The 23,564-nt window shown below is 36.5% G+C and overlaps 3 protein-coding genes across 4 annotated transcripts in view; 1 reads left to right on the top strand and 2 right to left on the bottom strand.

Moving 5' to 3' along the window:
- LOC122573426 (eukaryotic translation initiation factor 5B) overlaps window positions 1-19,053 on the bottom strand; it is a 29,010-nt gene extending 9,957 nt beyond the window's left edge. Inside the window, exons 1-14 of the mRNA XM_043739773.1 lie at window positions 18,806-19,053; window positions 17,727-18,055; window positions 17,425-17,632; window positions 16,976-17,311; window positions 16,694-16,894; window positions 16,157-16,608; window positions 15,863-16,080; window positions 15,583-15,785; window positions 15,234-15,499; window positions 15,025-15,106; window positions 14,745-14,926; window positions 7,983-8,059; window positions 7,687-7,894; window positions 7,433-7,528 (exon numbers count right to left, since the gene is read on the bottom strand). Coding sequence (XP_043595708.1) covers window positions 7,433-7,528; window positions 7,687-7,894; window positions 7,983-8,059; window positions 14,745-14,926; window positions 15,025-15,106; window positions 15,234-15,499; window positions 15,583-15,785; window positions 15,863-16,080; window positions 16,157-16,608; window positions 16,694-16,894; window positions 16,976-17,311; window positions 17,425-17,632; window positions 17,727-18,055; window positions 18,806-18,839 — 2,892 coding nt within the window. The 5' untranslated portion in view covers window positions 18,840-19,053. The remainder of the gene's footprint in view (window positions 1-7,432; window positions 7,529-7,686; window positions 7,895-7,982; window positions 8,060-14,744; window positions 14,927-15,024; window positions 15,107-15,233; window positions 15,500-15,582; window positions 15,786-15,862; window positions 16,081-16,156; window positions 16,609-16,693; window positions 16,895-16,975; window positions 17,312-17,424; window positions 17,633-17,726; window positions 18,056-18,805) is intronic.
- A 422-nt stretch (window positions 19,054-19,475) lies between these two features.
- On the top strand, window positions 19,476-22,034 carry LOC122573542 (60S ribosomal protein L27a). Its single transcript, XM_043740038.1, has 6 exons — window positions 19,476-19,550; window positions 19,827-19,890; window positions 19,990-20,087; window positions 21,356-21,505; window positions 21,596-21,732; window positions 21,944-22,034. Exons 1-5 carry the CDS (start codon window positions 19,548-19,550, stop codon window positions 21,722-21,724), a joined length of 444 nt encoding a protein of 147 aa, XP_043595973.1. The 5' UTR covers window positions 19,476-19,547; the 3' UTR covers window positions 21,725-21,732; window positions 21,944-22,034.
- Window positions 22,035-22,222: 188 nt separating this feature from the next.
- Window positions 22,223-23,538, bottom strand: LOC122573538 (splicing factor 3A subunit 2). 2 transcript variants are annotated; one of them, XM_043740032.1, is made up of 3 exons: window positions 23,397-23,538; window positions 22,665-23,188; window positions 22,223-22,596 (listed from the first exon to the last, which is right to left on the bottom strand). In XM_043740032.1, exons 2-3 carry the CDS (start codon window positions 23,070-23,072, stop codon window positions 22,318-22,320), a joined length of 687 nt encoding a protein of 228 aa, XP_043595967.1. In that variant the 5' UTR covers window positions 23,073-23,188; window positions 23,397-23,538; the 3' UTR covers window positions 22,223-22,317. The 2 variants fall into 2 exon arrangements, with proteins under 2 accessions (XP_043595967.1, XP_043595966.1); XM_043740031.1 differs by lacking the exon at window positions 23,397-23,538 and having other exon boundaries at window positions 22,665-23,374.
- Between the last annotated feature and the right edge of the window lie 26 nt (window positions 23,539-23,564).

Here is a 23,564-nt window from a genome sequence, read left to right as displayed (position 1 = left end):
CCTGGGTAAAATGATCTACTCGACATTGGAAACTCGACATCCGGCCAGCAGCGTTTCTCTCTCAGTTTCTTCTCTCTTTGCCTCTCTTTCGCCTTTCCTCCGCCCTCTTTATCTCTCTTCCTCTCGCGTCTCTCTTTCCCAAGCTATTTCCCCTTTTTTTTCCTTCGTTCGCTACGATAGCAACGTTAACCAGCTGCCTACTTAGAGGAACACGACGGAAGGAGAAAGAGTGAAGGAAGGAAGGGAGTCGACAACGAGAACGAAAGAGTGAGAAATATGCATGGAAAGGGGAGGGAGAGAGAAAGGTTGGAATGAGGTAGAATACGCACATACTAACGCATCGATGCCATTTACTCACCAACCACATCCCGTCTTTCGGCCTTCCGGCTTGTCTCTAACTTTCGTGGAAACGCCTCTGGCTTCCTTCCGGTCGTTTATCACTCGGTAGACGCTCTAAACGTAGGCACGCTGTCCCACGTATGTTCGTTTCACCCCCATCCTCAGCTGTCTCGTCACCCTTTCCTATCCCTCCTCATCTAACCTTCTTTTCTTTTCGTCTACTTTTTTTTTATATTTTTTCCTTTTTCGTTTCTTTTCATTCCTCTTTTGAGGGGGCGGCATCTCTTCCACTTATATGCCCTTCTTCACTACATTTTAACCTTTCCTCTAATATTAGCCGAGACGTTTTTCCCTTTTGCGCGTACGGTCGCGTTTAGGATGTTGTTCGAATGCCATCCCTCTTGTTCTAGAAGCACATCCTTATTGGAATTTGCGAATAGTTCATGAATCGCCTGTTTGTTATCTGTTTGCATACTGTTCACGTACAAGTGGTTCACAAAAGTATTCGAACTCTTGTAGAAACCTTCTATGAATATATTGTATCTATTATACGAAACATTCTGACATTTTATTAGCGATATAATGAGAATCAACTATCGTGATTATATGAATAGTGTTTGAAATGTATCTATTTTTGCGATCAGGTTTGTCCCAAGTTTTATCAATATAATCATAATTGTTTAATGAAACTCCAACATGTGTCGCATTACATACCATAATATTGGGCTGCCCGAAAACTTCACAGCGTTCTGATTGCAAATTTCTATCAAATAACGTCTAATTCTACTTAAAAGTTTCCCCGACGACCTAACGCACTATATTCGAAAGAAAGTTTCTATAAATGTAAAATACTTCGACGAGCCATTACATCTCGAAGAAATGTGCCACGTTTCTTGGCGTGAATCCTTTTAATCCTCCGTTTTTTTTTTCTAGTGTGTCTCTATATTGCGTCGAACGTTTCTTGCTACAAGTTGGTGAAAAATTTGTACAGCTCGCTATCGTGCTCGATAATGAAACACGTTTCGTATTCCGTTCGTGTGCTCGTTAATTAGCTCCCCTCGCAGTCCCGCTCGGCCAATCCGCTCCGACGTGTTAATTTTCTACTTGCAATCAGTAAATTTACAAATATATTCTGTTACCTGCTACCGGACGAGAAGGAAAACGAGGGGGAGATCGAGCGTAGAGAGCGCAGAGAACAAGAGAGAGCGAGTGAGAAAGAGCGAGTGAGAAAGAATGAGAGAGAGAGAGAGAGAGAGAGAGAGATGGGAGGGGAAGGAAGAACGTTACGAGCGGCCTTCCGCCGGAAGGGGACTCACACACCACGGAGTTTCTAGTTCCTGTCACTCCGGACGGGAATATAATTCGTGGTGGTTTGAAAATCTTCTTCGTGTTTCCTTGATAGAATTATCATCAAACGTCGAACTACCAACCGACGGGAATTCGCATTTAAATTCGTAACGCTGTTCCGCTAATTATGCCTGAGCCTTTATGGCATTAAAATGATACCTAACATTATGATTCTACGTTATAACATTTCTTTATACAGATAACATTTTTGACTGAGCATCGTTTTGGAGCACACTGAGTCTGTGACTTTTTGTATTTTAATATACGATTACTTTTAATGACTAAAATCTAAGAATACCAACTCCAAGGTGTAGAGATCATTATTTTAGAACTTAAGCGTATATTAGTTGAATATTTGAACTGTACAATATGCATGGTTTTTATATACGCATAACTTTTAAAATAATAGTCTTCGAGGTTCAACCATATTTTCACGTAACGATGTGTGATAGATATAAAGGCATATCGAAGACTATTTGATATTATCAAGATTTAGATAAATTCAAAAATTCAGGGAGGAAAGAAAAATGTTTTCTATTACGTCCGATATCGTTCGAAGGTTAATTAGAAAAATATCCGTTTTAATATAAAAGGACGAGATATTTAATCTTCCTTTAATCTCTCTGATTAAATGATAAAAAGTAAGGAAAATCAGAGCGGAGATCTTTTTATAAAATTTGAATGGGACTTCACGCACGAAAGATAGCGTGTTGTTGAGGCTGTGATGATAAAAGAGTCTTTCGTCTTCAGAGACCTTTTGCCTAGACGGGCTCTTTTTCACCGGCTACTCGTCTAACGTTGTTCGAGCTTCCAGCTGTCGTGACACGACTTCGTGAAAGGGACTGAAGCATCGTCGACAAGGGGAGCGTGCTTTAACGAGACACGATCGATCTACCCTCGCCCGTATCGGCCTATTCAGTTGCATAAGAAAAAATATGATTCCAGGTAGACAGAAAGTTACCAGATAAGCGTAACATACTGTCCCAACCTTTTGTCATGTAATCGATATTTTTTTCCAAAACTGATTTCCTGCTCCGTTCCAATCGCTATCTCTGATACTAACCGTTTTTCATCGAATCTAATCGAAGCACAATGTAAGAGCATCATAAATCTTCCATCTCTTTAATGAACTTTCTAACACGGTATAATGTTGTTAAATTTTAAAGAAATTCTATTATTTACATAGAAAATATTAATCTATTAAGCTAGACCAACTAGATTGTTCCTTTTGTTAACTATGCTATATTGAAGTACATCCCTTTAATCATTAAACAATATGAAAATTAGAAAATCAACAAAATTCTACTTATCATATTTCGCCCTGTAATCTTCAAAACATATCATTAATTCTACCATTCGCTCGATCCTTCCATTCTTCATCTCATCGTCGTTCATGACACAACACTCTAACCTTGTGTTCTTGTAAAGAAATTCGATTATTTTTCAGCCTTTCACAAATCATATCATTAATTCTATCAGTCGTACGATCATTTTTAGTCTTCGATCTTATTATCTTATTAATTATTTCAACAACCTCGAGATTCCTAACAGTGTATGAATCCTATTATCGTGTCGACCAGGCAAGATGCGCCACAAATACGATCAACGATCGACTACCGAAGCGGATAAGAATGGAAAAATCTATCAAGGAAAAGTAACGCGAACATAAGTTCGGGTCATCGAGCGACGAGCAAGAACACCACCGGACGACTAGAGAAGAAGAAAGAAAAGGGATAAGACGAAGAAAAGGAATGGCGGAACGGCAAGAAAACGGCAGGCTAAAAGAATCCGCCGGATTTCCGCTCGACGTTAAAGCGCCTATCGAGGCCGTTGCGCAACGCGCGTATACACCCGATAACGATGGAAGCCGTGGAAATACCTCCGACGTCGTTCATGGACTTTATCTTTGGAAACCAATCGTATTTTCATCAATCCTACTCATTTCCTGCCCATTAATTTGTTATTTTCGTCGAAACATTTCTTTCTTTTCTCCCTCTCCTTTTTTTTTAAGAAGTCGATTTTTCAATCGTCTGAACAACTTCTTAATTACTGATTCGGCTGACAACATATAAACCAACACGTATAATAGTGTAATAAAATTCCACGTCAAAGACGAGCAGAAAGAGAGAGAGAGACAGTGAAATAGTTAGTTCGCTTTCAAAAACATGCGATTTGATGGGTATGATCTTCATGTTCGCGTATTTATAGTGGTGTACAGAAATCTCGGGTCGGCTGAACTTTTCAAGTTATTTCAAGTTATTGGAATCAAAAATTGGATATTACGAGATCGAAATGTAAACCCTGATAAAGAAGCTGTTTCATTGAAAAATAAGGATATACAAATACAAATACAAGTGCAAATACTTGTAATATAAAGTAATAACTTTTTACGAATAAGTTGTATAATTGAATAATATTGCTACGGTGAAAAAACGCCAGTTATTAAATTCATACTGAAACATTTGATGATCGACAGCGCACAAGACAGCCCAAATTCGCGCAATGCTTGCAGAATCACGTATTTAAAAGTCGTGTCGTCTTTTTCTGTACGAGCTTCGTATGTTCCTTTCACGGCGCATTCCTCTCATTCGCGAATACAGATCCGTTCGAGATTCGACACGGTGACTTCAGAACTGACCTAACCTGACCCTGCTCACTAACAGGCAATCGTGATACTCGACATCCGGTCTGGATAATCGTTTGTTAATAAAAAATACCACGACAACCAGAGACACGGATCAGATCTATTATGTATTATCTATCGTTTATGTATTCGGTATCTACTATACTGTCTTACATAACTGCGAATGGATGTTCATTCCTCATCAAAACTATGAAACAATAACTTCTGCAATTTCCAATTTAATTTATCAACTAACGATGATATCAGTGAATTGACAAGTGACAAATAGACCGCAGAGTTACAATATGCGTCATTATAAGAAATTTAATTGTAAAATAGAAGTTCTAAGAAAAAAACAGTTAAAATATACTACCTATTATAATATTTACTATTATTTATGTCATCTTGAAAGTACGTAAACCATTTGTTTTTTGAGAACCGAACGTCGTTCATGTACTTACGTAACGAAATTAAGAAATTAACGAAAAGTTGAGTTAATTAATCAAGATCGCGGACACCGTCTGGCAATGGAATTTCAGTCGAACTTAAATAAAGACTAAAATGCAACGAAAAAGCAGAGTAGGGCCGAAAGGAGTGTGTACGGTTTGGAGTTGAGGACGCGTGGGCCAGCAACGTGGTCGGAACTGCTTTCTACGCGCGGGCGAGAAATATGTACTCGTTGCACACGCAGCCGGTGATACAGCGTGTGACGTGCACGTTACGAATTTTACGCGTTGCTATCACCCACATACGCTTCGATATTATTGAATCGAATAATTTATACCACCATTTGCATTTGAAACGTAACCGCCGGACCGAAAGTCGTGGGGCTTGCCAACCACTACGCCTCGTCGCCTGTCACCTCTTACTCTTTTTTCCCTCGTTTTACTTCAACCGATCGTGTTAAATTAACCGCAAAGATTTAATGCCGCAGGTCATACGGGGATATGGTGTCGATGCTTGTCGCGACCGGAGAAATATTGGAAAACGATGAAAGTGGGATTGAACAATTTTCAACGCTTGTCGTTTATCTATGCTGTTGTTAAATGATCCTATAAGAGAACATAAATTTACATATGCCAAATGACACGTATAATTCATCATTCACCATAATAGAGAAGCACAGAGATTTCTCTATTTGAACTGAATTTTATCCACAGTTTCCTCAAATATTAGCTTTTTATGGTTGTATTCAGCTCGTATTAATTTTTATTGACTGCACGCTAATAATACACCGTGAAAGTAAATGTCCAAAGAGTTAAAATGAAACTCGTCTTAAGTACTTCCGATTTCGCTTTCTTTTTGCTATTTTAGAATACTTCTCACTAAATATCTTGAAAAGCGAGAGTGTCCGACTGCACTCACAAATAAACCTACAATATAGTTACTCGAATTATTTTCTTGTTCGTAACATCTTCTCCTGCTGAATCTAGAGTATGTACATAATATTTTCTCATTCTTTCGTTACAACATTAAAGAGTAATGGTGTCTCATAATGCTACAACAAATATGATTAATCTGTGCAAGGTTCAAGATTAAATCTCCAGATGTTGAAGCTTAGATAACTCAAATAATCCTACTTTATTACATCAAACGAAAAAGAATACAAATATTTACGCGGTCTAAACGATAAGAGCAACGAGAAGAAAAGGACTGGCATCACAATAGATTGACGTTCGAGTTTGACGAAATAATTGAATGTTGTCAAGCCAATAATTGAATGTTCGTTAAACGAGCACCGGGGATACTTATGTCTAGATAAATCAAGCCGTTCCCACGCAGGAAAATTTGAAACGATCTTACGCAAAGAACGCGACTATTCGAAGGCGAACCGTTTGCCTAGTAAATCATTTCGGTTGGCGCGCACGACCACCGCGTGGGTGTATTTCAAGAGAATATAGTTGGAATTTTTGTTTACGGGAATTTGCAGGCTGCTAATGGCATCGCGACGCCTACGAATTCGAGGCTAGGCAACCTGTAATGTTCGCGTGCTACCGCGTATGGCGAGACTGCAAAGAACGGCTACCCACCAATTTACTCCTACAAGAAACAGGGAAGGAACTCACTCGTCCGTGGAACCGGCTCGATAATCTTCTCGAATTTTCCCAACTATTTACAATGTTCATAATTTTTTTTTTTGCTTCAGATTTTTATAGTATCATAAGCATAAATTATTCATCATTACTTATGTTTCAAAGTTCATAACAACGATATGCCGGTTACTTTGACACATAGACAGAAATATTCAGAAGTTCATATTACAAAAAGTGGTACTGTAGATTATGTATACGCTGGTAGTTATTAAGTTATGATTACTTACGACGCGTACTTTCCAAATTACCACAAAGATTATTTCATAGACTCCACTATACCAGTTATAGATCGATTTAATATGTTTCGAAGAATCAACTTTCAAGGTGTGTCACGAAAGTACATCGACAAGGTCCAATGTTTTGAACAATTTTCATGCTTAAACGAGACACGCAAAACATTAATCTAGAAATTTTTCCCGCTTGATCTCGCGCTGATAAGGCGAGGTTCATAGAAAAACAACATTAGCGAATATCACTCTTTGTTCAGACAGTTTTCATTTCTCTGTATTCGTAGAGCGCAAAAGTGACGGAAAACACGCAAGGTATTAGTCTAAACAACGATCGAAAGAGGAGCGAAATTTTATGTAGGAAAAATCACAATCTGGAATTTGGAGGTAACCGGCAAGATTCGAGCGGTTTATGCATTCAATCGTTTGATCCAGGCGATCGATCGACCAACTGGACCGGCGTATTTCCCTCGAACGAGTTCACCTACGCGTTACTAAAGAGCCCGCTCGCTCGGAACTCAAGCCACAGTGCCCCTTAAGGATTCGACTCAAATTCTCTGATAATCGTATTCAGAAGCGACGAGGGAAAAGAGACACGCGACTACCGTGACGAGAGTTTCAATTAATTCTCGACCGGAGACTTTTTCGCAGTGCAATTATGTTCGCGCGACAGAACTTCCCTTTGATTTGTATGCTTCATATGCTGCGCAGCGTAGAACCATTTCTGATAACGTACAGCACGTTTGGAGTCTAAGAAAGCGTAACGAGGCAAGTAAATAAGAAAACAGAAACGAGATACTCACGTCTTTGCTGGGCACGCAAAGCGGTGTTCCTTCTTTTACGATTCCGGCTTCCACCATTACGCCCATTACGATAGGATCTCGAGAGTTGAAGATGTACTGAAACGGAGACGAATGTCCTTTTAGAAAGAAAAATCGTCGACAAATGTCATCCTGACTGAAAAGAGTCGCCTCAACGACGATAGCTTTGCTCCAATTTAGGTATTCGGTATAAAGATAGGCAAAAATGAGAGGAATGGGACTTATATGGTATATACCTGTGGCAAGATACGAAGTTTACAAGGGAATACAGCGATATGCTTGTTTTCGTCTCGTTTACGTTGCTTCAGTTCTTCTCTGTACGAGGTGAACTTGTCGAAGAGATGGTAAATAATGTCTGCCTGGAAGATTTTAACTCCTAACGAGTCGGCCAACTCTTGAGCGTCTCTCTCGATCTTCACGTCAAACGCCAAGATCGTGGCGTACCTGTGAACCAATTGACGTCGATTAGATAAAATCTATACGTTATAACAAATGCAGAGATGTAATTCTTTGAAATAAACAAGCTACTCACTGACTATCGTGTTCCAACATGATAGAGGCTTTCATAACATCCTTCTTGACTACAGGGCCGATGCGAATTCCAGCATACTGTAATAAAAAAAAATGATTCTCTCAGTTAATAAATTTACAAATTGAAATTTGACAAATATTGAACGAGCACGTAACGTCAAGGTCTTCGCATGTCGAATGCTGCGCGTTGAAACGGAGAACTCTAGATTCGGTCGCAACAGAGTTCCGTACTTGGAAGGAAAACAAAATATTAAGGTAAAGCATAAACCACTGTCACTGTAACATAAATACAGTGGAATGCTATGCGAGTAAGCGTGTGTCTGTTTGGCCGCAAAAATAACTAGTGACGCATGCTGTCCGGATTCGGATTCACCGATGCGACGAGACACGACAATGTAGAAATAAACGCACCGATGCACTTATAAACAAGTTATCCCGCGGAATCAAACTTTAATTGTCATTCGATCAAATGAATTCCTCAAATATCAGTTGATATGAAACATAAATTGGAAAACATCAAAAATATCGTTTAAAAATTGGTAACTCGTGTTATCTTATTCTAGAAACATGCCTTTTTATTCTAAAACAGCATAAAGCTTGATTAGTAATTAAAAGGTTTCAATAGGCATGAGAATTTGATCATTTATACTCTCCTACTCTAAAGCGGTACAATTTTCATGAGATATGAATATTTGAGAATTCGCATTCTTTTATTCTGAAACAATACAAATTATGATTTACAAATGAAGGATTGCAGTAGATATTTTTATACTTTGTATTTTTTTATTCTAGAGTAGTACGAACTTTGATTCATAGGTGAAAGGTTCCAATAGATATGAAAATGTAGTATGTATATAGTATTTGAAACAACAGAAGTGTCGATGAACGTGACGGACGTGATACTTAAGGATTCCTTCCCATTAAGATAGCAGAACTTTCTAACGATAATGTCCGACTAATTGCTAGTGGATAAAGTGACCGACGGAACAGTAGTTACATTTACGAGTTAATTTTCGAGTTTAGACGAGCAACAGATCGATAATCATCCATCGCAAAGTAGACAGAGATGAGGGGGAAAACGAGGCGGGGGAAACAGGATGAGTAGAAGATGATACGTTGCCGAGAATTTTTGAAGATAAGACGACATTTCAAGACTTCCGGTGCGTTGCCGCATTCTGATATTAGGACGAGATATGGCTGGCTTTTTTCGTGGACCAACATAGCAGGCTTCAACGAAGCTTCTCTTCGACGAAAATATCTAATACGTATTTCGGTGACCATACGTCATTGCTTTTATCTTATTATATGTAAACAGGATCATAATCAACATAAGAATGTTATATAGTTCTATTTAAAATTATGAAAGTATTTTAACACTTGTATAGGAAATTTGTATATAAGCGCATTGTATTGGGTATGTTAGATAAAACATATTTAAATTTTCGTATAACGGGCCTAATATATTCGTAAACTATTTCTACAAGTGTTTGAATACTTTCATGAGCTATTGCATAAAAATGAAGCTCAAAGTATTGGCAAGTGGCACAGTGCACGTAGTTTCTGCAAATTTTGTATAAGAGTGAATAACAAAAATTAGATTTTTATATGTAAGGAACATAAAAGTTGTGTTTTCTGTGTTTAAAACGTTAAATAATAACGAAGATAACGGTAGTAGGAAAAATATAAAAAAAATCGTATCTTTAATGGGAAATCAAAGACAAGGAATCGTTATGAATGATCCTTTAAACTTGGCAGCAGCGGTGCAAACTTGGTGAAATCCATGACCTTTACGTAATGAATCAACCGACGGCGATGAACGGGAGGAAAAAGGAAAGAAAAACGCGGGCCAATTAGAAGGCACTACCGCACGATAAATAAGCCTACTCACCAAAACACCAACAGCTAGTCATGTTTCATTGATGAACGGTGAATTGTGATACCATCCGGTGGAATAAGGTAAAAGGACCGAGCCGCGAGTAGCAACCGAATGAATGAAAAAGAGAGAGAAACAAAAAGAGGTGTAGCGTGGGAGGTGGTAAGGGAGAATCAGAGAGCATCGCTGGTCAGGAATGCAATTAATGACGCGTCGAATATCCGTGTTTATTTTGTGCGTGTCAAAAAAAGAATGGAAACAAGAAAAAGAAAGCAGGTGGGCTGAAAATAGTGCGTGAAAGATGGACGAATTACACATATTGAAATTCGAATAAGTTCAAAGAAATATGTTGCGTTCTCCACAAGCTATGTAACAATAATAATCGTCGTGTTTCAAATAGTTCCTTGAAACGTGGGGTATTTTTGAGATTGCTTGTTTTAAATACAGAAATATATGTGGAAAAAATATTAAACAGAGAAGATCAATGAAAAACGAATATTTCCTGTCCACGAGATTCTTACGATTCTAACGTAAAACTGGAATCCCCGTTTAAAGCAAACACATTGGAATTTCACGAGCAACGAGCTTTAATCGAATCGACGTTATATTGAACAGACATAGAGGAAGAAATAGGAGCGAACATCGAACTCCTTGGAATTCGCAAATAGCCCCCAATTTGGCAATAGGTTCGTTCGAGTGGAACAGATGCTATCGTGGAAAGAAGTGGAAGGAGAAAAGGTGAAAGAGGGAAATAGAAAAGAACAAAAAGGGGGCAAAAGGCGGTGAATAAAAGGGAGACGAAGGTAGGGAAAAGGGGAAAGAGAAAGTGGAGGGAAAGAGACAGAGTTAACAGAGAAAAGACGGACGACAGATGTTGCCAGCGAAAGAAATGCTGGTACAAGCGGGAGGAAGTCGAGAGCACGTCGAGAAGAAGAGAGAGAAACAGAGGGGCCTGAAGGAGAAAGAGGGACGCTTCCGGCATTAAAAACCGGCCGTCAGGGCATGGATCCTCTTCAACCTCTTGCCATAACCGCGGAACGTTTCCCGAACAAGGAAACTCTAATTTATTAAAATTGCGCCTCGGTTTAAATTGCGCTCTTTCCTCTGCCTATGTTCGTGGCTTCACCGGCCTGCGGTGTGTCTTTCGAGAGAAAAAAAATTGATCGCCGCGTAGATTCGTGCCGTAGAAAACGGCGCGCGAATAACTGCTGTTTCGACACGGTGTTTGCTAGCCGGTACATATAAATAGCATCAAATAATTTTCCACTTTCGTATAATTAAATCGTGTTAAGCGGTGCAAACGAAATTTGATAAACATCTACCGCATGTAACAAAGTGGAAGAAACAGGAGGAACGACTGGCTGCTAATCGACATTGTTTTGTATCACAGACCTGCAATCTCCATTTTTTTTTCGCATCTTTTTCGACTTATTCCCTAACTGTCGTTGCTGTTATCGATTGCTGGATAGTTCGACGACACTCGTTCGCTTCGTCGCTTCTTGTTTTATAAACTCTATACCAAAGAAGGAAACGAATTAGTCGACTGTAAAATTCTACGAATACGAAACGCTAGGAGAGCCGCCCACATTACAAAGCGACGAGCTATTCATTCGTCGAATTCAAAATGTAACAATTTCTTGCAATTCTCATCCAATTTTAAATATTTAGTGATAGGGAAGAAAAAAAAGGGACGTAGGGGAAAAGAATGAAGAAGAAAAAGGGGGAAAGCGAATAGCGCAGTGCATTGAAACACAGCATAGTACCGGCACGTTGACAGAAAACAACTAAACGCTATCATTAATCAGTTTCCGTTAAGATTTCGAGATTACCGGTCAACGTCGTTCATTTCTCTCCTTTTCAGAGGCCGGTAATCTTTGAGCGGCTTCTCTCGTCGTGAAAACTCGTACATCGTAGGATGCCGGCACACGGCCGACAGAGCGTGCACTCGCGTGTCCGCACTCCGCATATCCGCTCCCATGTCCCGGTATAGCTGCTTATATACCGCGGTTAAAAACAATGCGAGGAAACGAGCCATCTTTTCCTGCTGCAGAAGAGGAGCGAACTGCACCTCCGTCCGTTCGTCCGCTCGTCACGAGTTCCGCCGAGCAACGGAACCAACTATGCCACCCAGACTCCAACAAGCGAAAAATTCACGCGATCTACTTTTAGTTACCTGCATCCCACACCCATTTTGAACTTTTCGACTTCGAAGAATCATTGTGACAATTAGGCAAACTCGAGATTCACTGGCCCTAATATTTTGACCTTCTTGCACAATAATTTATCAACTAATAATATTAGAGAATTGACAAATGACAAGTTCTAGATTATAGACTTCTATTATACAAAGTTTCTGCAATTTAAAAATTTTACATCGACTAGGACAATCAATCAACTTGTTTCTTACTAACAAACCTGTTCCCGTTACGCAAGGGAATTTATTAACACTCATAACTTGTGAGTTGAATCGTAGAATTTTACTACTAGCATTAGTTCAATTACGCAATGGATCTACCTTGGAAAGGTTTCCATCAATTTTTTAGACTCCTTACTGATGATAAAAAATGTAATAACTGTGAAACTAGGTGTAATGTTTTCCTTTTTGAAAGATTCTTTTCGTTCGAGGACTAAAACGTTAATTTCTACGTGCCTATATTACGAACGAGGTGGATAATTATTAATCGATACGCGTGCCTTCCACTAGTTCCAAGAAGAATAGCGCGTGTCCCGGTTAGACTATTTATTTCGATCCTGCTCGTCTAAACAGGACGAGGACAAAAAGGTACTCGGCAAGAATCGTCAATTCGCCAACGCCATCATAATCGGGAGGATATGTGTACGTATACGTTCGAAGCCGAAGCGAAGCGATTTCGTAAATATTAAGCATTTCGTTTGGACCCTGTTTGCAAGATCGACAAAACTAGATTAAATTCGATGTAAGCAAACGTTCGATTCATTCATGACAAATGGTGAATTTCGTTGCTCGACCTCGGATTTACTATACGTAAATCACCCGATAAAAGGATCGAAAAGTAATTCAAAACGAATTTCGAATAATAGCTCCATAGACGAAGAAGGTTGCGATTCGATCGCATATTCCATTCATCGGACGTGATAGAAATATCGATCTTTGATATATCTACCCACGTGCCAATGGAAAAAGGAAGAAGAAGAAGAAGAGGCGAATATTGATATCGATAGAACATTCTCTCGATGGTACGTGATATTCGTGTCTCATCTTTAGCGCAACATACGCCTTATAAAACGACACACAGGGCTACGATTCGAGTCGTACGTCCGCCCGTTCGTCGATCCGTCCGCCCACGGTGCTTTTGCTCTGAGTGTGGGCAGTTTCCTGTACGTTGGTCACGTATTCCTTTTTCCAGCCCACACGCGTCCGTGTCTCTGTGTGTTGGCAGAAGAGAAGCCTTCTCAAAGAATCTCTATATAGTGATATAGGCAGTGAGTATAGCGCGCCAACCCCACGATTTCTCCTTCTCGTTGAGAAAGAGAGTCTCTCGTAGAACGAAAGAGAAGGGCAGGACGGATAAAGATAGAACTAGAGGAAGAAGAAAGAGCGAAGAGGAGAAAAAAGGTGAGAAGAAAAGAGAGAGAGAAGGCTGTACACGGCTGGTCTCCATTCGCCGCTCTACTGTCTACTCCCTCCTGCGTGCCATATGTAAAAGCATACCCGCATTGCCCGTAGAGTGACGGACCGTACTTACGACTGGCTGCGTGCGTGTGTCGCGTATGCCTGCGATAAAACCTGACGTCACGAAACACGTGATCGTACGATACGGTGGGGGCAGCCCATTCATAATCCGAGGAAGGACAGGCTTAAGGCCGTTTCGGACGTTACCTCGAACCAAGCCATCGTAGCCATACATACTTTTTTTTCTTTATCGCGCAAACGTTGATGCACTGCTGCTGAGCTACTATACGGACGAACGAACGAACAATTGCCAAATCATCAAGGCAATGATAATGCCGTCAACTTGAGCTACGGCACACGCCAGTTGACAAACAATATATTGGTCTACATCGATAACTTTTCTGGAAATCTTCCCTATCTATTGAGAATCATAGGACGCTTTTTTTTTTTTTAACGAACATCGATCTCGTTAAATTGTAATAAGCATGCGTGCTATATAGTTTTAGAAGGAGGATACAAAACGCGTAATATTAATAAATCAAAATTTTTCTTTTTTCTTGCTAAGTGGATATTTTTGTTCATGTATTATCGTCAATTTTATGATGATGAGGGTATCATGCATGATGGAAAATCGCGGAATATACAAGACACCCTGTGGAAACCTATAAGGCGTGCTCACGGATGCACAACACGGCTGATAGCACGATGGATCACAACTACAAGCACCGTATGCGACCAATGAGTCGTATCCTGCTAAACTGTTAAGAAGGAAGTGGTTCGTTGCTGCTGTTCTCTCTCTTTCTCTCTCCCTTTCTATCTCACTCCTCCCTTCGCACATCTTTTTCCCTCCCATTCATTTGCTTTCAGTTTCTCTACCCGCTTTACCGTCGATTTTTCTACTAGTCACACAGTTTGCTTTTGTTTTTACACTTTCAATGCTGTTTTCTAATTCTCTCGTTGAACGAAGAAATTAACGGAAATTTATTAAACGAATATAAACAAATGCACCATTATAACTACAAAAACAAACTTCTAACGTGTTAGAAATTTCCAGTTTTTTAAGAAATTACATTCGAACTTTTCAAATACGGTTTAATTTGTTTACTTATATATTGCGTCGTTTATTTATACATTTCGCTATTTGTCGTTAGCAATGCTGAATAGTATATGATAAAATAAGCGAACTTATATTGTATAAGTAATAGATATATTACATGTATCATATAAATAAAACTTACCGGTATCTTGCTACTTTTAAGGAAGTCCAACAACGCTTCGAGGGCTCCTAATGTCGACGCTTGCACGTAAACACCACGTTCCACGAGTCGAATATTGCCAAGAGCACTTGTCAACTCCTTCGCGATTTCTTCTTTCAGGACATCCACTTCATCTGGTTTGTGAGCCACTTGGAGATTCAATCCTATTTACAAAATATAAAATTTTGGTTTATTTCTTCTGTAATATTAATATTACTAATATAGCAATGCTGTGATGACGATTTAATAAGTCGCTGCTTACCTGCAATCGCTTTTTCTAAATCCTTTGCAGCAATTTTTACTCCTTGCGCTGCTTTAACCTCACGATGTTCGATATACGCATTCTGCAATTCATTAAATAAAAAAGACATTGTTATCAGATTTTTATACATAGAATTACTTTTGTAATAAAAACACAACAGATGAGTGTTATTAATACAGTTAATTGTAAACGAGACTTCGTATACTTACTTTGACTCTTAATTCTTTCAATGGTTGTGGCATAAGAAGCGAGCGTATTTGAGTTACTATTGGACCATCGGTACCTGCTACTATCATTGTTTCACCTTCTCTCAATATTCCATTGACTAGAATACAATCTATTGTTGTTCCAAGGCCTGGTAATGCTTTCACTTCTAAAACAGTAGCTTGAAGCTCTTCGCTGTACATGAGCCTCTTAGCTAGTGGACCTTGGCAGGCATCTACTATTAACGATAGTAGATTGCCCATACCCTCGCCTGTACAAAAAGTAATAACTTTATTTTGCATCAAAACATTTAAAAACTTTATATTATTGAAAAAAAACAATGTATCAATTTACCTGTAATAGCACTAGTAGGTACAAGGGAAACATAACTTCTAGGATCTGGGTTTTCATAAAATAACGCAGCATTTAGGCCTTGTTCCGCAAATTGCACAATAACATCCTTCGAACGTTTTTCAAACTCACGTTGTGTATTAATAGCTTGACTTTTTACAATATCTTGAACATCTTTCCGATTCATAGTTTGCCAATCATATAATCTACAGAAATTATGTTACTATTACATTGCTAACATTTAATTAACGTAATATCATAGTAATTAATTTTAATTCTATACCTGTCAATCTTATTTAAAGCTACAATGAAAGGACATTTCTTCGTTTTAAGCAAATTAATACTTTCGATAGTTTGTGGTTCTAAACCATGCATAATATCTACGACTAATATCGCTATATCACATAGAGAAGATCCTCGGTTTCTTAAATTACTAAAAGATTCGTGTCCAGGAGTGTCTATTATCAAAAGTCCAGGTATTTTAAATTTGTTTTCATCAAACTGGAAACAATTATTATCTTTTATCAATCTGTTCAAGGTATAGTAGTGCATAAAACAGTTATAAAAGATAACTTACCCCTTTCACGTGTTTCGTCGATTCTCGAATAGCATCGATAGGTACATTTGTGGCACCAATTTGTTGAGTTATACCGCCCGCTTCACCGTCTTGTACATTTGTTCTCCTCAACTTATCAAGAATTTTTGTTTTTCCAGTATCAACATGACCTAGAACACACACTACGGCAGCTCTGAGATTATCTACCGATTTTTTCTTTTCCGCTTCTATCCTTCGGAGTTGTATTCGTTCTCTAACTCGTTCCTTTTTCCTCGCTGCATCTGATACTTTATCTTCTACGCCACTATCATCTTCGCTTTCTTCTGTCTCTGATTCACTACCGCTCTCGCTCTCTGATTCACTTTCTGAAGATTCCTTTCCAGCTTCTACTATTTGTGACCGCTTTTCTTTCTCGAGTAAAAGTATCGTTGCCTTAAGCTTTTCAGGAGTTTTTGGCACATCGTCTAATTTATCTATGAAATTATCTTTTATTAAAAATAGTCTCATTAAATATATTTGGGAACGTACATACAGTACTAATAAATACATTTCTAATACCTTCGTCCTGTTCATCTTCAGTAGTTTCAGCATCCCATGAATCTTTGACATCATCTTCCTTTTCTTCAAACTCCTTTGGTTGCTGATCCACGATTTCTAATTCAACTCTATTTGCTTCTGCCACATTTTCTTCTACTTTTTCATCATCTTTTTCATCAACACTTACTTGCTGTTTTACCTTGTTCGGCCTTACACGAGTTCCTGAGAAATGATGTTTTTATATATCTTAATTCATTATTATATTCTCATATATTATGCTTTATAACAAAGTATTATAAACACCTGGTCTAGGAGGTTTCTTCTCCCCTACACCTGGTAAATCTAAACCTTGTGCTTTAAGTGCATTGAGCATAGCTTGCGCTCTGGCCCTATCTTGTTTTTGTTTCGTAGTCAAAAGTTTCCCTTCTGCCTTTAATCTTTCTTTTCTCTGCTTTTCCTTAAGTTTTTTCCTTTCTTTCCGTTCCTGTTCAAGTCTGAGTTGTTCTAATCGAGCTTGTTCCCGCAATTCTTCTTGCCGTAACTTTTCTTCTTGTTCTCGTTTTAACCTCTCTTCTTCCTCTTTCAATTTCTTTAAGGCTTCCTGCATTGCAGCAATAGTCTTCTTCCCAGGACCTTTGCCTATTGCACATATCTAATTATACTAAATGTAGACACAAATTAATGTTATATCCTAGCAAATGTAACTTGTATTAATTTGCTACTTAAAAAAGAGCAATAAAACTTTTTGTTACCTTTTTCCTTGGTTTCCTCTTTTCCACCTTTCTTTTTTTTCTTCTTTCCCTCGTCACCTTCACCAGGTACAGAAATATCTGCTTCATTGGCCTCCTTCAATTCCGCTGTTTTTGTTTCTGGAACCTTTATTTCTACCTCTTTTTTGCCTTGTTTTTCTGTTGTAGATGCAGCCTTTTCTTCTTCATTTTCTCCCTTCTTAATTATTTCCTGTCATCAATTAATTTAAATGTAATAACTCATGGTATTTAATACAAATAATATATATATCAATATTATAAATATAACAACTTGAATCACATACAGCTTTTTTCTGCGCAAGTTTCTTCTGCTTTTCTCTTTCTTTCTTTTCTTTCTTCTTCTGTGCAGCAGTTTTTACAGTACCAACTTCCATTTCATCATCAATATCATTTACTTCAAGGTATTCACTAACCTTTAACTCTTCTTTAATATCAATGACATCACCTTTTTCCTTTTTCTTATCCTTTTTTCCTTTCTTCTTTTTATCTTCATCTTCAGGTTTCTGTTCAACTGGCTCATCTTTAACTTCTTTCTTTTGTCCAGAATATTCCAATTCCAATTCAGCCAAAACTTTTTCAATATCTTCATCACTATCATTGCGCTTTCTTCTAGCTAATCATAGATGTGGATTATATAAATACATTTTGAGTCAATTACTCATCCAATGTGTCATATGATCCAAGTACTTGTATAAACTGATCAAATTATTATATTTTAAATATACATATTATATAGTGATATATAATGCGCAATAAATCAAAATGTTATAAAAGGAATTTTTATTTTGCCATTTAATTTAATTACATAAATATCAAAAAAATAATAAATTAGCAACAGAGTATGGTGTTCAAGATACCTGCAACTTTCACTATCTAGTTTGCAACTGACCAACTTTCACCTTATACAGTTATTGGCAATCAATACATTTTTTTAATGTTTGATTCATATAATATTTTATTCATACAATGATCTACATTAATCAAGATGAAATATATTTCAGAAATAAAAAATCATGTTATCTAATATCACTTTCAAGTTACGAAATACCAACATATTATGATTATTTTCATAAATTATTAAAAATATAGAACTTCTCGTGAGTGCATAAAGAGACAGACAAGCTAAACTTTTATTTACCAAATTACAAACATTATGAAAGAAGTGGAAACATATTATTATCCTATCCGTATGTAACAGAAAAGCGGTTAAATTGAGGTTAAATGAAAGCAGACGACAGTCGTCACATAAGAAAAATATATTAAACACTTAATTAAAACATAAGCGTACATATATATTCAAAGTACTGTCATTTTATTTTTATTCAATTACACATGTATACCAATCACATTACTATTTTCTTACCTTTCTTGCCTTTCTTCGGTTGAGATTCTTGCATCTTGATCTACTTTTAAAATTTTCCTTGCGTACGTTCAGTTTTTTAACGGTATTTGTATTGTTTCACTAATAAAATTCTTTTTATGGACAGATTAAATTTCACTTTTAATTATAGGTAATTTCGGAATGATTACACATAAATTATACGAAATCTGCAAACCTCTACCTATCCTTTTAATCCGGTCTGCAGCTAAGTGCATAACTTAACCTTAACCATATATCATTAGAATTTTTCAAGATGTACATTATATGAAGATTAAAGCCGACTTCGTATGTGTAATTTGTGGCTAAGAAAATAACTATTAATAAAGAAAATATTCTTGTATTATTGTTTCAATTTTTATTTTATAAAATATCTTGTTCTTACGAGCGCAGTATTAATATATTTAATTAAAAAATAATATAAAAAACATAAAATGTAGTTTAATGTAGTTTACATGAAAATCTAAACATTTGTTCAAATTAGCATTTATCTAAGCTATCAAATGCTGTAAAATAAGTCATTTATCGCACTTAGAATAAACAGTTTAACTTAATAAAAGTCAAATTTTGTTCTATAAATACAAATTATAATAATAGTAATTTTTATTATATTCTTAATAGTTATTTTATGATCATATGGTAGTCAAGGTACACACGCGCCATCTGGGCAAAGGTTAATAGTTTCAGTAAAGAGCAAACGTTCTTCGTTCTCTACATCGCGGACAAGATGGTGAGTTAGTGGTTCTGAAATTATTTATCTGTAATCTGCAGTTCTTGAAAACATCTTTCGTCAAATAAAATGATAAAGATTATAATTTCACTAAAAGCTTATTAAATATTTTTGTAGAATTGTTATTTTTTTTCTTAGGATTTATTAAATACTGATTGTAAATATTGTTAACATTGCGAGTTTACGTTATTATTCTAACATAACCTTTGTGACAACGCGCAATGTGATTATATGAATTTTATTGTATATTTATTTATTTTCTTTTTTTTTTTATAGTCAACACATAAAAAGAAGACAAGGAAGCTCCGTGGTCACGTGAGCCATGGCCATGGACGTATAGGTATGCTTTTGTATAGTTTATTAGTTATAAAATTAATGACTATAAGAATAATTGAAAATTATACAAAATTGAACTAAATGAAGCAATATTTCATTCTAGGTAAACACAGGAAACATCCTGGTGGACGTGGTAATGCTGGTGGTTTGCACCATCATCGTATCAACTTTGATAAATACCATCCTGGTTACTTTGGAAAGGTAAATATATTTCATATTTTTACAAAAAATCAACTATATTAACCCTTTGTATTCGAGGCCTTTTTTGCTCGGCCGAATCAGCAATTCAAGACATTTCATGGCATGTTTAATGAATTGCTTATCTCTAACTTAGAATGATTACACATATAAATTAGTATATATAAAACTTCTATGTTTTTATTTTTATGTATTTTTACGTCTCAAAGATAAAAATTTCTTAAATATTAATCTGTACTATTGTTTAGTATGATATTTTATAAAGCAATTGCCAAGATGCATCCTTGGCTTGTCAGGACACATATTGCAATAATATATTGTTTGGTGTCTATTGCTGGATTCATTTTATCGGGAGCAGACCCTACAATCCTTCCTATTTCGTGTTAGAATGATATATAATTTTCCATTTATATCTATTTCTAGGCTCCAACAAAATAGTTTTTGTCACCGTTTCAAAGATTTCCTTAAGAAACAGTATGCTGAGGCATATTGGTCGACACAATCAATGCCACCCATATATATTATGTAGTTTATTATAGTATTGGGTTTTTTCATCTTAACTTCAACACCACCTCGTAAAATTCTTTTTATATAAGTCCATCCTGCATTATACCAATTGCTTCAACATGTCATGATCCTTTTGTCTTTACGTACTAAAATTAAGGTGTTGCTTTTCTGGTATGCTGTAGTAGACTTGTTACAAAATTTTGGTTTTTTTATAAGATTTGGCAAAATCATTCTATTTGTTAGGATCTGTTAGGCAAAATGACATTTCAGTTTCCATAATTCTTCCAACAAGATATAACTTGTATAATATCTGTCTGTGAACATATGATGTCTCTGAACACCAGGAATTTTCTCCAACAACATTGTGTAAAAATGCAACAGTGTTCTTGTTGATACCGGAAGGTCAGGTCTTATTAATTTCTTAAATTGAAGAAAATCTTATCACTATATGAAGATGTATAATTTTACGCTTCAGAAGGTTTTATATCTTATAACGCTTTGATTTTCAAAGAAAATAAACATTGGTATTGCGTCAAACTGAATGGTGACCAAGAGTCACCGCTTGAGTTGTCACAAAGGATAAGAAGTAGTAACCGAGAGTCACCTCTCGTATGCAAAAGGTTAAATATTCAATGATGATAACTTTATTATTCACCGGCGATCTGAATTACTTTGAATGTATGTAGTATTCTGATGAGCTGCATAAAAATCAAATCTGTATCAGTAGAAGGAAAACATCAATAAATTTTTATTTTAATTCACAGCTTGGTATGCGAAATTATCATTTAAGGCGGAATACAAAATGGTGCCCCACCTTAAATTTGGATAAACTATGGACATTAGTTTCTGAACAAACCAGACTTAAATATAAGGATTCAGAAAACAAAGTTCCAGTAATTGATTTGGTTAAAGCGGTAAGTGTAAATCGCGAGAGAATTACTGATAAAACTAACTTCAAAATACTGTATTGTAATCACATTTTCGTTCTATATTCAATTTTATAGGGATATTACAAACTTCTGGGCAAAGGACGACTTCCTAAACAACCAGTTATTGTTAAAGCCAAATTTTTCAGCAAACTGGCAGAAGACAAAATTAAGGCAGTTGGAGGAGTTTGTGTTCTGTCTGCCTAAGCATACTGGTACGTATTTTATAATAAAACATTTATAAATATGATTAAATTGCAAAAGATTAAAGCATTTAATGATGATAATACGAACGGGCGGTCGGAAAAGTGCGTACAACACTTAAAACCATGTAGATTGTTCTATGTAACTGATTACACCAATCTAACTTCATAATATTTTGTATTTTTTCATAAATAAATTAATAAAACTTCTTTTATGTTTCAGGAACCGAAACGTTCATCAACAAATCTTCTGTACATTCTAATACGTTTATATTCTTAATAAATGTTAACAATAACAGAGAAAACAAGAAAAAGTTGTGATACTGTTTTATTTTTTCTTATTTATCAGTATTTTATATGTTCTTTAATAGTAAGAGTGAAATTTTCAAATTGTTTATAATTTTTGAGTATCAGGATACTAATTTGATTAGTAATAAGTATACAAAATTATAATAGCAAAGGACAAAGAAAAATACAGTATAACAATGCCTCCTCACATGTCTTTTATGTATGTAAAAAACATTTTTATTTTTGTAGAATGTACATTTCGATATTGATTTATAACCTTTTTCCGTATTGTTGTATCTGAATAAAAAATTATGCTAAATGAGGTGGTGGTGGAGGTATTTGCATGCCAGTGGCTAAAAGTGCTGGTGGTGGTGGTACTGGATTAAATATAGGTGGTCTTGGTGGTGGTGGTACTGGTACCATAGGTGGTCCTAAACCAGGTCTTATTAAAGGAACTGGAGGTGGTGGCACTTTACCAACTGAAGGCTTTTCGTTTTTAAATGCAAATTGTAAAAAGAACTGTTTTGTATCTTTGTTCCAATGTGTCCAAAACTTGCCTTCTGCCTTTTCAACTTCTCTACTAGGTACCTAAAATATTATAAAATTATATTTTTAACTGCAAAATTATTTATCTTCATATTTTAAAGTAAATTTACCTTGAAAGCTATAGTTTCATAGGGCTCAGCAGCGAACAATAAATATTGCCATTTACGATCTGGTGGTTCAACTCTCTGTTCATATGCTGACATAAACCTATGCCTTGGAATAACATTATCTGCAACTTCTGGATAGTCAACTTGGAATAATAAACTTTGTTGTCCTGATTCTGGATCTCTTTGTTTAGTTACTCTATAACCTGGTCTTCCAATCTTTACAAATTTTTTTGGTTCTACTCGAGGTTTTTCAGGAGCAAGTGTTTGAGGAGCTTCCTTTGCTTCTTTAGCAGCTCTTCTAGCTAGGTTCGCTTGATGCTTTTTACCTTGTGTATGGGCCAAATAACTGCCCTCATTATTGTGAAGAGTTAAACATAATTTACATTCATAAGAACCTAAATGATTTTTCATAAAATATGGATCCTTGTTGAGGTCAATAGTCTCTAACGCAAGTTGTCGTAAACGTTCTCTTCTATCTCGGTTACTTTCTGACCAGGACGCGACACCTCCGCCGCCAGTTTTGCCTCCTGGACGATTTTGAAAATCCATTTCTGACTTTTATATATGTTCTTTCACTTATTTAAATACAAAATACATTAATGTTTTACTTATAAACAACACATAGTAGAACTTCAATGTAAGTTAAGTTTCACTAAATTATCTGATATATACACTGACATGAAATGTCGAGAATGTCAGTACAGCCAATATAAGAGATATAATTATGTTACTAACAGAGAGAAAATGAGAGTGCTCACGCCCGTAGTTCTAGTTATTTCACAGTACAGGTGCTACACCATGCGGTCAAGTGTTGAATTTAACTAAAATTAGCACACACAGGAACCTATAAAATTAGGGATCTGCTCTGTTTGGTCGTAATTTAGCATATACAAGAACTGTGTA

The sequence above is a fragment of the Bombus pyrosoma genome, linkage group LG12 (genome assembly GCF_014825855.1).
Source record: "Bombus pyrosoma isolate SC7728 linkage group LG12, ASM1482585v1, whole genome shotgun sequence".
Classification (NCBI taxonomy): Eukaryota; Metazoa; Arthropoda; class Insecta; order Hymenoptera; family Apidae; genus Bombus; species Bombus pyrosoma.
This window is presented reverse-complemented; position numbering and strand designations above follow the sequence as displayed.

Bases quoted from the DNA above. Each gene is read 5' to 3' on its own strand.
- LOC122573538 (XM_043740031.1), bottom strand. From the start codon at position 23,210: ATGGATTTTCAAAATCGTCCAGGAGGCAAAACTGGCGGCGGAGGTGTC. The intron at 22,597-22,664 runs GTAAATTTACTT...ATAATATTTTAG, and splicing joins ATGAAACTATAGCTTTCAAG to GTACCTAGTAGAGAAGTTGA.
- LOC122573542 (XM_043740038.1), top strand. The intron at 20,088-21,355 runs GTAAATATATTT...TTTAATTCACAG, and splicing joins ATCCTGGTTACTTTGGAAAG to CTTGGTATGCGAAATTATCA. The intron at 21,506-21,595 runs GTAAGTGTAAAT...TCAATTTTATAG, and splicing joins TAATTGATTTGGTTAAAGCG to GGATATTACAAACTTCTGGG.